General features: G+C 41.4%; 1 protein-coding gene across 3 annotated transcripts in view; it reads left to right on the forward strand.

The window, feature by feature from the left end:
• vdac3 (voltage-dependent anion channel 3) overlaps nucleotides 1-13051 on the forward strand; it is a 31660-nt gene extending 18609 nt beyond the window's left edge. For all 3 annotated transcript variants that reach the window (XM_069917575.1, XM_069917576.1, XM_069917574.1), the window contains exons 4-9: nucleotides 1650-1802; nucleotides 3211-3263; nucleotides 4857-5084; nucleotides 8660-8810; nucleotides 11807-11864; nucleotides 12562-13051. In XM_069917575.1, the coding sequence (XP_069773676.1) occupies nucleotides 1650-1802; nucleotides 3211-3263; nucleotides 4857-5084; nucleotides 8660-8810; nucleotides 11807-11864; nucleotides 12562-12653 (735 nt within the window). In that variant the 3' untranslated portion in view covers nucleotides 12654-13051. The remainder of the gene's footprint in view (nucleotides 1-1649; nucleotides 1803-3210; nucleotides 3264-4856; nucleotides 5085-8659; nucleotides 8811-11806; nucleotides 11865-12561) is intronic.
• Nucleotides 13052-14152: the final 1101 nt, after the last annotated feature.

A 14152-nucleotide genomic window follows, 5' to 3' on the forward strand; every position in this document is an offset into this window, starting at 1 on the left:
TTAATTTCTTCTCCTGTAACTAATATGACCCTGGTCCTATATTCCTCATGTGATGTAATTTATATTTCTGGGATGAGGTTCCTGGGCTGTGATGAGGCAGGAAGGTTTGCACTATCTGTAAGGAGTTTGTATGTTCTCCGTGTCTGCAGGGGTTTACCCCGGGGGCTTCGGTTTCCTCCATTCAAAAATGTAGTGGGGGTTGCAGGTCAATTAGGTGCCGCAGACTCATGGGCCAAAAGGGACTGTTACTGTGCTGTATGTCTAAAATAAACCCTTACAGAAAAAGAAAATTTTTAAAAACTGCGAGAAAGAGTCAAAGTGGTGTCAGTCCTTGTTCATCATAGGTGGGATTAAGGATTCTGATATATTCGAGATGCTATCTCAGCAGGACTCCAATGTTATTGCCCATTTCAGACTTTGGTGTACATCATAGCATAGATTCAGGCCCTTCTAGTCTGTGCCGAATTTATTATTATTGGACCTGCACCCAGTCTACATTCCTGCATGCCACTCCCGTCCATGTACCTGTCCAAATGTTTCTTAAATGTTACAAATTGAGATTCTCCACTTCAGCTGGCAGCTCATTCCACACTGTGTGAAGTTCCCCCTAATGTGCCCTTTAAACATTTCCCCTTTCACCTTATCCCATGTTTTCTGGTTCGTATCTCACCTAACCTCAGTGGAAAAACCCTACGTGCATTTACTCTGTATATACCCCTCATCATTTTGGATACCTCTATCAAATCTCCCCTTATTCTTCCATGCTCCAGGGAATAAAGTCCAAACCTGTTTAACCTTTCACTGTATCACAGTTCTTCAAATCCTGGCAATGTGCTAGTAAATCTTCTCTGCACTCTTTCAATCTAATTGATATCTTTCCTGAGGTTCCGACACCAAACCTGCACACAATACTCCATATGTCTTGTACATATTTACCATAACATCCCAACTCCTATACACAATACTGTACTTTGATTTATGTAGACCAATATGCCAACAGCTCACTTTACAACCCTATCTACATGTGATGTTTTTTTTTTTAGCCTACGAATCTTTGAGCGGCAAATTCAATTTAATCCATTTTATTCTTCCCACATTCCCACCAACTCCCTCATAAGATGCTGCAAAAGAAATGACATTTCATGTGGGCTGCAGTCAGATAGTTCCCAGATTGGTTTGCTAGTTAAATCTTCTAGAGGCATTTTGGAATTTCATTTGAAATTGATTATTCTGTATTTAGCCTTAGTTGGACCACTTATGAAGATTGTTATTTCTTCCTAGTTGAGGGAATAATTTCTCTCTGTTTCTCTGTGCATGGGCCTGCCTGCCTTGTCTCGTGTACTCCCATGTTCCCCCAAGTTAACATCTAACTTGATGCATGATAACTTGTGAAAAGAAACTAGTTGACCAAGTTACAAGAGGAGTATTGGTGCATCTTGACGGGCTATCAATATCTTTTGTTATTTGCTCTTTTCTAACAACTTGATTGTTTCTTTTTTGTCTTTAACTTTGTGATGAAATTATGGAAATGTTGTAATTTGGAGATATCTTTCTGATTGTTAATAAGCACATTAAAAAACGTCTACTATCTCACAAGCGGTGAGATGGTGAAGGAAAAGGAAGGATCTGAATATTGTTTTCTCTTTTAGGAGTTTAATACCTCTGGGACTTCAAACACCGATACAGGTAGAGCTGCAGGCAGTCTGGAAACCAAGTACAAGCTGAAGGACTATGGCATCACCTTCACTGAAAAGTGGACGACTGAAAACCATGTGGCTGCTGAGATCACCATTGAAGATCAGGTATCCAGAGCAGGATGGGAATGGGTCAACAGACTTTAGATGTGAATGAAGGAAACTTGTTGGTGAATTAACTGTTAATTATGAATAAGTAGTCAAAACACTGAAATGGTGGATGATCTCAGCTGGTCTTGCAGCGTCCTTAGGAGTTAAAGATATATTATTGATGTTTTGGGCCAGAGCTCTTCTTCAAGGTAGGTTTAGAAGGACTTGAAACGCCAGTAATATATTTTTACCCCCGATGGATGCTGCAAAACCGGCTGAGTTTTGATCACAATCACAGTGCCTGCAGACTTTTGTGTTTCACTCCATTATGAATTAATAGTCTGGGATAGTGTCTGGTGAATCAACTCATAATTAAAATGAACTCCGGGCAATTCCATCAATTTTCTTTTGACCATTCAGATGCAGAGCTGACATGTTCTATCCAGGGTGTGTCCAGATGGGCCTTGCAGGATGAAATGTTGACTGGTCTGCATGTTTGCAAACAAGAGTTCCAATTTGTAAAGACTGTTGATGTGTGTAAATTGTCTATTTGCTTGAGCTTTCTTCCTGAGCAAGTGTAATTCCATTTTCCATCTTACTCCCGCACGCTTTTAGTGGTCCAATTGTACAAGCATCTAATTCCTTAATGGATGCTGCATCAGCTATTGTATGATAAAGAATTCCCGCATCTGTTCAGATGCTTTTTTGGACTCTGCTTGTGTAAACCAGCAAGCACTTCTGTTAGTTCAGTTAGTGCTGACTGATGCAGTTTAGTAATTTCTGCCTCTTACTGTGGCCTGCTAATGTTCTGTTTGTTTATTCCTTCAGAGATTCGGCTACGTCAAATTTTAATTTATGGCGTTCTTAACCGTCTGCCTGAAAGAGGTTTTGGATTATTTTGTAATTTGTATTGGGTATTTCATCCTGCTGGTCGTGATTCAAAACCCAGATCCCTGCTGCATCAATGGGAGTACAGTCTTAAAAAGAGTCTTTGGGGGGTGGGGGGGGGGTATTGGAAATGAGGAGATCTATCTTGGCTCAGTGCTCTCATTAACATGTATGGAACATGAAGCTTTGTTCACTCTATCCAGCTCAGGGTGCAGAGACGACAGATACCTGTCTATGCTGGGGTAACTGGATACAGATGGCAGATGTAGCTGCCATGGTGGCAGTATTGGACCTGGAAGGTTGCAGCACACCGACATTCCTCTGGATTGAGCCTGTACTCGGTCTTTAGAATGGCACGTGAGTGAGTGAGCGAGAGGATGCTCACCTGGTGCATGAATTTGGAAATTAAGACAGTGCTTTACAGGTTTTCAAAAAGCAATCCCCCAACATATGCTACTTGTGATAATTGTTGTTCAAATGCAGTGTATTTGACAGGTTAGTCACAACATAAAATACTAATTCTTTGCTTTTTCCACAGCTTGCTAAAGGGCTGAAGTTGACCTTTGACACAACATTTGTACCAAACACAGGGTAAACCTTGTACTATTTTTTGGGAGTGGGTGGGTGGAATTCAGTACTTGAATTCACTGCCTCTGTTTTCAGCGTCAATGAGTAATGCTCATTGTTTAAAGGTGTATAAAGAATCTTTGGGGAGGCTAAAGTAAAGGTTCCATTATAGTCACCTAATACTCCATTTAGAATGTCACCACTTCTATCCACCGCCCTCATAGAAATTAAGCCCCGGCGAGGAACGAACTCGTGACCCCTGGTTTACGAGACCAGTGCTCTAACCACTGACCTATTGGAAAGAATGGAGAAGAATATGTAAATCAGTGGTTTTCAAACCTTTTCTTTCCACTCACATACCACCTTAAGTGCTCTGTGATTAGTAAGGGATTACTTAAGGTGGTATGTGAGTGGGGAAAAAAAGGTTGAGAACCACTGCTCTAGACCTAATTGTTCCTGAAATATTTTGCTTGAGAAAAATTGTAATTGGCCCACTTCCTTTAGAGTTCTGAAACCATGCACATAACAAGTCAATTAGGTACGATTAAAACAGTGGGTTTCACTGTTTTTCTTTCCACTTATACCACTTTAAGTAATCCCTTATTTAGAGCACCTATGCCATAAGGATAACTTAGGGTGGTTTGTGAGTGGAAAGAAAAAGTTTGAAACCAACTAATGTCGATTCTCTCTCCTGTTTTGTGTAATGGTTCAATTGGGAGTTTGCCTCTTTACTGAAACCATTGTGGTCAAGAGTCCCCAATGCTGCCACAGTGATGAAAATCAAGTCCACTTTGATTGGTATACTGTATCTTGGCCCCAAAGACTCTGGTGTACAGAGATTACAGGGAAAGCATTTTACTCGTTGCTGTGGATTGATGATGAATCTTGAGAATTTTTACTGTGCTGCAGAGATGGCAATAAAGTCAGGAGTTAAAGTCTTTCAGAATGAAGTGAAAACTTTCATCCGCTAATGTCTTTGCGGAGCAGCCAGTAAGCACAATTTAGAGGCTTCAGAGTAGATGTAGAAAGGTTGTTTCTGTGGTGCAAGAGGACACAACATCAGGAATGAATGGCGTCCACTAAGAGCAGAGGAATTTCTTTAGCCGGAAGATGGTGAATCTGTGGAATTTGTTGCCACAGGCAGTCGTGGAGGCCAAGTCATTGAGTGTATTTAAGGCAGTGATAGGGTCTTGATTACCCAGGACATCAAAGGCAGTGGGGCTGAGTGGGAAAATGGATCAGCTCATGATTGAGTGGCAGGGGCAAACTTGATGGGCTGAATAGTCTATTTCTCCTATGGTGTCTTATGGACATTAGAAGCTGCGAATCAAATTTGTAGGATTAAAGGTGAATGTTATTCCAACCTGTGGAAGTGCTCTGGTTCATGATGATTATCTCATTGCCCAGCAAGAATATATGTGATTGGTATAAAGGCAAGATCAGGTTTAACACCCTGAGGCCTTCCACTGGACAGAAATTCAACTGATGCCCTGTTTAGACTTCCGTGTGCTGGAAATGTCTGGAACCACCCATTTAGATGGTCGGAGCCTCCTCTGGGACCTCGGATTAGCACTTGCATACTTAGTGCAAATAATCTGGTTTGTGCTTTTCCTGCAGAAAGAAGAGTGGAAAGCTGAAGACTGCCTACAAGCGAGACTACATTAATTTGGGTTGCGATGTTGATTTTGACTTTGCTGGTCCCACCATCCACAGTGCGGCAGTCTTCGGGTACGAGGGCTGGCTCATCGGACATCAGATGGCCTTTGACACAGCCAAGTCCAAGTTGGCACAGAACAACTTCGCTTTGGGTTACCAGGCTGGGGACTTCCAGTTGCACACCCATGTGTAAGTACAGCTGAGAATGGGCACAGCTAATGTTCATGTTTCCCTTTCCCTGTTGAACCTCAATTCCAGTAAGAAGACATCATCGTGTCTGTTCAATCGTTCTGCTGCGTGGAAGCAAGTCGCATAGTGAAGCAAAATACAACACTGGAGAAGCGCAGCAGGTCAAAAGTTGTACTTTATGTAGCAAAGATAAAGATACATAACCAATGTTTCAGGCTTGAGCCCTTTGTCAAGTTATGGAGAAATGTGGGCAGGGTTCTAAACAAAATGGTTGGGGGGAGGAGCACAGTCCCACAAGCAGGAGTGGATAAAGGAGGAGAGCATAGAACAAAAGAGGGGAGGGGGATGACTCTGGTTGGAGTGGGAATGGGGTGGAAAGCTGGAGGAAAGAAGGCAGAGGGGTGGGGAAGAGAGGGAGGACAAGGATTGGGCTAGCAGAAACTGGAGAGTCAATGTTAATGCCATCAGTTTGGAGAGTGCTCAGACGAAAAATTCAGCGCTGCTCCCAATTTAGGGATGGTCTGGGTTTGACAGTGCACGAGGTCATGGACAGACATGTCAGCGCGGGAGTGGGGCACAGGTTTGAAGTGGTTGGCCACTAGGAGATCCCTGTCAATGATGTGGTCAGAGTGAAGACGCTCAGCGAAGTGATCTCCCCGACTCTCTCCAATGTAGAGAAGGCCACAGCAGGAGCACTGGATTGAGGCTTTGGTCGTGCAAGTGATGTCCGTGTTCTTTTCTCACTTGCACTGTATTTCAGTATGCTATATCAGTTGCACATCTTTTCCGACAGTGTACAATTACATGGAAAGATCAAAACAGGGGGAGGAGTCACGTGATGGAGTAGTGGCCGGACGGTGAACTCCAGCCCTCTCCAGAAAAGTCGGGAAAAACAAAAGAAAACACAAAGGCACAGAAATAAAAGCTACAGAAAAGTGAGTATAAAGGTGGAAAGAAGATGGCGACAAAAAAAGAAAAATCGAAAGCAACGGTAAGAAGAGAGGAAGAGAAGACAAAGGAGGAAAAAGGTGAAGGCCTTACCTGTCCGAAGAGGCCCGCTGCGGAGAGAGAAACCCGCTCCCTCAGGTCGGTAAATAATGGACTACAAAAATGGCTCGCAGAGCCGAGTAAAAGTGCGCAACCGCGCATGCGCGATGCGAATGAAAAAAAACACACCGACGGGAGGGGGGACCAGCTGGGGAGTCGATCTCCACAGCCGGCAACGACAGCTGCAGAACACCTGCAGCAAGAAGAGACCACAGAAGACAATAGAAACAAGAAAGAAGAGGAGGAAAGGGCAACAAAGAAACAACAGATGGTCAACCCAGAGGAAGAAGAAGAGGAAGAGTATGGTGAAATAGAAGAAGAAAAGAAAGGCAAGGTAAAGGATATACTTGCTCTTATTAAAGGATACATGGAGTCATTTAAAGAATGGCAAACACAGGAATTTAAGGATTTAAGAAAAAGAATAAACAACACAGAAGAGAAAATAAATAAAATGGAGATGACCTTAACAGAAATGGGAAAGAAAATGGACAAGATGGAAGAGCAGGCAGTAGCAGCAGAAATGGAGGTAGAAGACTTAAAAAAGAAATTGGAGAAATCTAATAAAAAAACTAAAGAGACACAAGAACTACTAGCTCAAAAAATAGATACAATGGAAAACCATAACAGAAGAAATAACATAAAGATAGTGGGCCTTAAGGAAGATGAAGAAGGCAAGAATATGAGGGAGTTTATAAAAGAGTGGATCCCTAAGACCCTAGGATGTCCAGAACTACAGCAAGAAATGGAAATAGAAAGGGCACACAGAGTATTGGCCTCTAAACCACAACCACAACAAAAACCAAGATCTATTGTAGTAAAATTCCTAAGATATACTACAAGAGAAAAGGTACTGGAGAAGACAATGGAAAAAGTAAGAGAGGGCAACAAACCACTGGAGTATAAAGGGCAAAAAATCTTCATTTATCCAGATATAAGTTTTGAACTCCTAAAGAAGAGAAAAGAGTTCAATACAGCAAAGGTGATTTTATGGAAGAAAGGGTATAAATTTATACTAAAGCATCCAGCGGTATTGAAAATATTTATTCCAGGACAACAAAACAGACTATTCTCGGATCCAGAAGAAGCACGAAAATTTGCAGAACAATTACAAAAATAGACTGAGGGAGGAAGACGGGTAATGAGAGTTAAAATGATCACGATTGATATGTATGTGGGTAAAGACAAAAATAGACTGAGGGATGAAGACGGGTAATGAGAGTAAAAATGATCACGATTGATATGTATGCGGGTAAAGAGGTATAAGAGTGAATAGAGACAATGAGCATACATGAATGTATCTGTACTTAGAGGAAAATATAGATAGTATAGACAAGAATTAATAAGGGAAGGTAATGGAATAGAGAGAATAAGGAGGGAATTAAAAGAGTGACCTTTGTGACATATGAAAAGTGAAATCTTTTCTGGGGGAGGCGGGGAGGGGGGAAATAGCGGTCACTGCAAAATCAGTTGACGCTTGCGAGTGGATTCGCAAATCCAAATGGAGAGGGGAGATGTGGTTGTCCGACAAGGGATAAAGGACAACTCAGGAGGGGAAGGGGAGATTGGGGATAAATAAGATAGAAATAGGAGAATAAGGAAAATGTTGGATGTTGTAGGAATGTTGTCTTATAAAGAGTTGAAAATAAGAAAACAGAAATGGAAAAGGAGGAAAGGTAATGATGGAAAAACGGAAAGAGAAGATAAACAAAATATAAAAGGGCTACGCTGAACTATATGTCTTTAAATATTAATGGAATACATGACCAAATTAAAAGGAAGAAACTACTAAATTTAAATGAATAAATGTATTCCATTAGAAAAAATAACATATAGGTTAAAAAATAATATTGAAATATTCGAACAAGTATAGGAGCCTTACATTAAATACAATAGCGTAAACCTACTGGGGACAAACATTACCTAAGTTGATGGAAGGAGAAGGAAAGAAAAGAATGGACTCAGTAGAATTTCTGGTGTAATTTTGTTGAATGACAACATTGTCTGACTGGCTTAATGCAACCTAGATTGTATACCTAAAATGGATGAGAGGGGGTGGTTTGGGAGGAAAGGGGCGGGGGAGAAAAAGTCACTGTATATGTGTGAAAAAGAAATAGTGTATATCATGGCTAATGTGATTTATGGTGTGAAAAATAAAAAATTTAAAAAAAAAAGATCAAAACAGGCAAGGTTAGCGCAACGTCAGCAACTCCAGGTCGAATCCGGTGCTTTCTGAAAGGAGTTAGTACATTGTCCCTGAATCTGTGTGGGTGCTCTGGTTTCCTCTCGCCCTCTAAAATATACAAGAATTGTAGGGTATATGGGTGGCTCGGGTTCATAGGCCAGAAGGGCCTGTTACTTTGCTGTATGTCTAAATTAAAATTTTTTAGTTAATTTGTGGAGTACGAGTCCTGTTTGGTTTTACTAGAGGTATTAATCTGTAGCAGGCTGCTGTACCATCTGATGTCTGGAATCCATCTTTCTTATGCATGGGTGCTGCACATTTAGAATTCTTCTCTTTTGTCTCTCAGAAATGATGGCGCTGAATTTGGAGGTTCCATCTACCAGAAAGTGAACGATAAGGTGGAGACTGCAGTGAACCTTGCTTGGACTGCTGGCAGCAACAACACTCGCTTTGGAATTGCCACCAAATACCAGATAGACAAGGATGCTTATGTATCAGTGAGTATTGTCTTCACTGGTAACACTTGGAGGACGTTTTATTTCCTGGCATTCAAACAAGGATGACCAGAGGAGTCATTTTACTGAAAAGGATGATTCTTCACCTTCCTGTGTACAATGGTTACATAATGTAAGCTTGGAGAAAATTAGATACAGTATTAAAGAGAGAAAGTTGCAATTTATAAAGATGTGGAGCCCATTCTTGGTAAATATATTATGATTGGAAAAATTAAGAACTTTGAAAAGCCTGGGAGTTTGTTGTACAATAGCTGGAGGTCACTCTCTGATTCCAAACTTCTTTTTGTATAATTAACAGCAGCATTGATTAGAGGGAGGGGGTAGATCAGTTTTAGTTTTATAGGTTTTCTTTTTTATCTCTTTTACCTAAATAATTTGGTAAATGGATTTAATTATGTACATTAAGAATGTTAATTGTTTTTCATATGAATAGGCAACTGGCTAATGCTGTTATATTCTTTCTGATTTTCTTTACTTGCATATGAGATGACTGGTTATATATCTCATTGTGTTACAGAGTCCAGAGGATCCCAAAAACCAGCAACACAGGGTTATTTAAACAAAAGTTGTTTTTAATTATATTTGAGCAAGAAAACAGAATTAAATTTTAACTTATTACTTAACCTACCTAACTACTTAATCCCCCCCTCTAATACTAAGCGCAGAAGTGTGTAATGTTTATTTAAGATTAGAAAAGTTCTTTGAATCACAGTCCAATCTCACTGGTTCCAGGCAATTCTTGTACAATGCACAGAAGTTAGCATTAACAAAGTTCACCAGTATTTGGTGCTTAACAGGCTAATAGTTACCACTCAGGAAGGTTCTTGCTGGTTTTTAAAGAGAGATTCCTTTTCCAGGACATCTGCAACTGATTCCTTCTCAATCAGTCTTGCTGAGGGTTCTCCAGATGATCCTCTTTCTTTCAGGTCACCTTCAGACCGCCAATCTCCTCCTTTGACCAGGCAGCCTTCCAAAGTTTGCCAGCTTGTCCTTCTGGAACTGATTTCTGTCTCTCCTCTCTGTTTCACACCCTCCCTCTCTGAGAGCAAAACTCTTCTCTGCCTGCAAAGATCACATGCTCTCCCAGGCAAGCTGCTGTCGATACTTTGTTGCCTCCTGCAAAAAGCATTCTGCAAAAGTCCTGCAAAGATTCAGTGTTTTAAAATGTGTGTGTGCAATCGGCTCTAACAATTCCTCCCAAACCACCTCTAAATACACTGTCATAATTGAATTTTGTATGCAGGTTTATATATTAAACAATAAAAATATTTTAAAAAGAATGAAAGAACAGGCAGGGGTAGACAAGAGAGAGTTGGTTGTGACTGTAAAATAGATGCCCTCGTGTGTGGCTTTAAATTAAAAGGGGAAAATATGCACAATTACACTAGACAACAGTTTGTTTCAAAAGGTCTGCTTCCTGAAAAGAAATTGTAGATTATGATAGACAACTTTAAGATGAACTCAGATAATTTCACATTTGCTGTATCACATAAGAAGATGGAGACACATTAAATGATCTTTTATTGAATTTAGCATGTTTAATTGCATAATGTGTCTCTGAGCCAAGCTCTCAGGTTGACTGCATGTGTTGCACTACAAATGTCAGGAGACCAGGGTTTATCTTGGTCACCAATTTTACAACTGAAGTAGAGTTCATAGGCTTTCTTAATAAGTGAAGTCATGCTGCATCTTTGAGCCTTAAGTGTAAATTTGCCACAGATGTAACAGAACGTATCGCAGCTATGGCAACAATGATGGGACATTTCAGCTGCATTGAATCTTCCTGAAGACAATAAATGCATTCAATCTATAATCAATGTAATGCACAGCCTCTGAATATGTGAGCTGCTTTTATAGCCTGCATGCATCTATCCTGACTAAGTGTGCCCAGACCGAAGATAACATTTACATAGCACCTGCACTGAGTGCATGCCCAGGCCTGCTTAGACTGACCATTGTGGCTTGCTTTGTGGGTAATATGCTAGTAGACTTAAAATACGACAGGATATCACTGATGTGGGTTATAGCTAAAAGACAGTACCCGATAGGAAAATTTTTACGGTGAATTTTGGGATTAGCAGCCCAAAATCCATAAAATACACCTAAAAGTGTTCAGGAAGCAAAATCTTTGTGGTCTAGTGTTACTATGGGCAAATGCTGTGGAATGAGACCAATTGAATTGCTCTTTCAAAACAAAAAAAGGGAAAGGATAATGGAAGGCTTAACTACCTGGAACAGGCCATGGAGGAGTAAAAATTAAATTGCAATTTAACAAAAAGTTTAGTGGGATCAATAAAACCCTTGGTTTCTGGCACCTATGGAGATTGGGAGATGCTGGATAAGCAAGTGTTCAGTTGCTTGAGACTTACCCTTACAATGCCTAACTAATACACCTGCATTAAGAATAAACAGTTTAAAAGACAAAAATACTCTACTGTACTTACACTGAACAAACTTCACCTGCATGAATGTATAAACCTTAAAGCATTTTACTTTATTTTCAGTCATATTCTTTGAAAACATTTAACCGTCGCTGCATCTGCAAGTTCCTCCCCCTCCACAGAGTCGCCCAAAAGACAAACAATAACATTATAGATAATTAACACCCCCCCCCCCCCCCCAACCTAAGTTTACAGATAAAGCTTTGACCAGGCGACTCTAAGAAAGTCACCACAATCAGCTCTTTATCCTGGATGACGCCATTTTATTCAAACACTTCATTCAAGCAGCTGCTGTGACCAAGGCCCTCTGCTGGCTGAGTATTTCCTCCCATCTTCACCAAAGGTTTATGTGTTACCTCAGAGAGCATTTACTTTTACAATTTTTTACCTATTATTTTATTCTTATTTAATTTTTTAAATGTATTTTCCTTGATTTTTTTTGCCGGGGGTGTTGCTTGAATTCCAGATACTAGGGGTTTTACTGTGGGATCTTTTCTGTTTGATCATGGATTTAAATGTGTGCTTGCTCTGTTCCAGGCCAAAGTAAATAACTCCTCCCTGATTGGACTGGGATACACTCACACTCTCAGACCAGGTGCGTACAGACAACCCATCTTCCCTGTTTGAACTATCCTCTACTAATGTGTCGCTCTGTGACCTGCGCTCCACTCTGGTGACGCATTGTTAACAGCTTGCTCTGTGCTTTCCGAATATTTTTGTTTTAGAAATGGGGGGCATAGATGGTGTGTACAACATCACCCACTTGGTGACCGATCTCTCAGCAACTTACCGATTACACCAGGCCATGGATAATTGAACAGCTGGGCTGCAATCTCACCTTAGTTTTTTTCACTGGGATTAATTGGCTGCCAATGAGGAGATTTCCCTGGGTGCATCCAGCAAAGGGAAGAGAATTGCCTGCCACCTGCTTCATGGAGGCTGGCGAATGGATAGACTGCAATAGCTTGGCAGGGTTGGCCGTGCGAGGCCAGAGTTTTGTTGAGTGTGCTGTTGAGTGTCTGAGTGGTCTGACTGAAGAGGAGTATTGAACGAAGCCTCACGTGGTGGTGAGGAAAAACAAAAGTGAAATGCATGGTTATTTCCAACACAAGATAAAATCCTATGGCTTTCTATTGTAACCACTGTGGAGCATGCTGCATTCATGCAGAGCAGTGGGGGGGTCATAGCACGACTTGTGTAGAGGATGATAGCCCACGAAAGGATTATTATTGAATGCAGCATGCAGGATGGTGGTCCATTATCCTTGCTGACCCTCTCGTTCCCTGTCGCAGGTGTGAAGTTGACACTATCTGGACTGATTGATGCAAAGAACATCCATGGTGGGGGTCACAAGGTCGGAATGGGCTTTGAGTTCGAAGCATAACTCTGAGGAGAGAGTTGCAGCGACTTCAGTTTAGCTGCTTAAATACAAACATCTTTAACTTAAGTGACCAACCCTCCATGGAGAAGGCACGGAAGAATCATGAGAATATTTGGCCTTAATTGACTGACTGGGATCCTGCCAACCTGCCTCTCCCTCTGACGGCGGATCTCCAGTCCTCGGGCTGCAATGATTTCCCAGTCCACACCACTTGGAGGTTATCTCCTGCCAGATATTAACGTTCTAAATTATTTCCCTAAAAGCTTCAAATCATACACTACAATCAGCCAATTATTTCTTTTTTTCTGTGTATGTGGCAAAGAGCTTCATGGCAATTTTTGAATCACTGTTGTGTATCAAACATACAACAAAAAATAAAAGGAAATAATTGAGTTTCTCAATTGCTGACCTGTGGGAAGCTTTGTTGTCAGTTCTACTGTCATGTTGAGCCGCTGTCTCCACTCATTCTAAGCGATGGCCTAACACTACATTAGTGTTACTGGTTGCACGCGCAGTTCGTGCAGACTGGTTCCAAATGCCATTATCAGCAGTACTCAGCAAGGCCGCTTTGCTGCACGTGCAGTCTGAGCCCCTTTGACAGAAGAGGGCTGTGCACACACGCATCTCTGGTTGGAAACCACTCAGCAAGGCCTGTGGACGGACATGAGTCATGTGTGGAATCAGGCCCACTGAGTTGACCTCCAAGCACTCCATTACACTAACACGTGGCTGAAGAAGACTTCAAGGTCTGTGTTGGGAGCTGCTTTGATATTCTTCATGTCAGAATGTGTTTCCTAATTCACCTTAAATCCCTCTGTATTCAGGCCAGCTCTAATCAATCCCTGGAACTCGTATCTAGTTGTGTTCCCAACATAATTATGTGGAAAGGCTTGGCTTAGCTAAAGGATATGCACCCTTCTTCCCCTGTTCTGGAACAACCTGTCCCAGAACATCACACACGGGAAGAAGCCCTCGCCCCTGCCCGGCAAATTGGCTTCTGCAACCTGCGTATAAAACCAGGAATATCGCCTCAAGGGACAGGCAAAGTAAGCTGCTTTCTCCAAACTAACTGGTATCAGTAACCATAAAATCAGGGGTTGTTCCACACAAAGATCCTCAACGATGAAGTCTCAACACCACTGCCATCTTCCCACCGGATCCAACACAATCTCACGCATGCCCCATTAGTTATTTGCAAAGTCTCAGCGCTACCCAGCAGGGTCCATTCACCTGGTCCAACTGCAGTCGGTGCTGTACATGCTTTTAAATGGCCTGTTACAGAAGCCGATAGTGGTTTATTTAAAAATATCCAAATAAAATTTAAACCTTTAAATGATTTGTTATTAAAATATTGTGACTTGCTGGTCAGCGGTACGTGTGTGGCTGCTACAATTTACCCAGTAAAAGAATACACTCACTCGTTCATCAGTACAAAATGCAGACGACCCTGTTTATTCTTCTCAGCCACAATAATGAATTCTTCATCCCGCAAAGCACCACTC

The sequence above is a fragment of the Narcine bancroftii genome, chromosome 2, assembly GCF_036971445.1.
Source record: "Narcine bancroftii isolate sNarBan1 chromosome 2, sNarBan1.hap1, whole genome shotgun sequence".
In the NCBI taxonomy this organism is placed as follows: Eukaryota; Metazoa; Chordata; class Chondrichthyes; order Torpediniformes; family Narcinidae; genus Narcine; species Narcine bancroftii.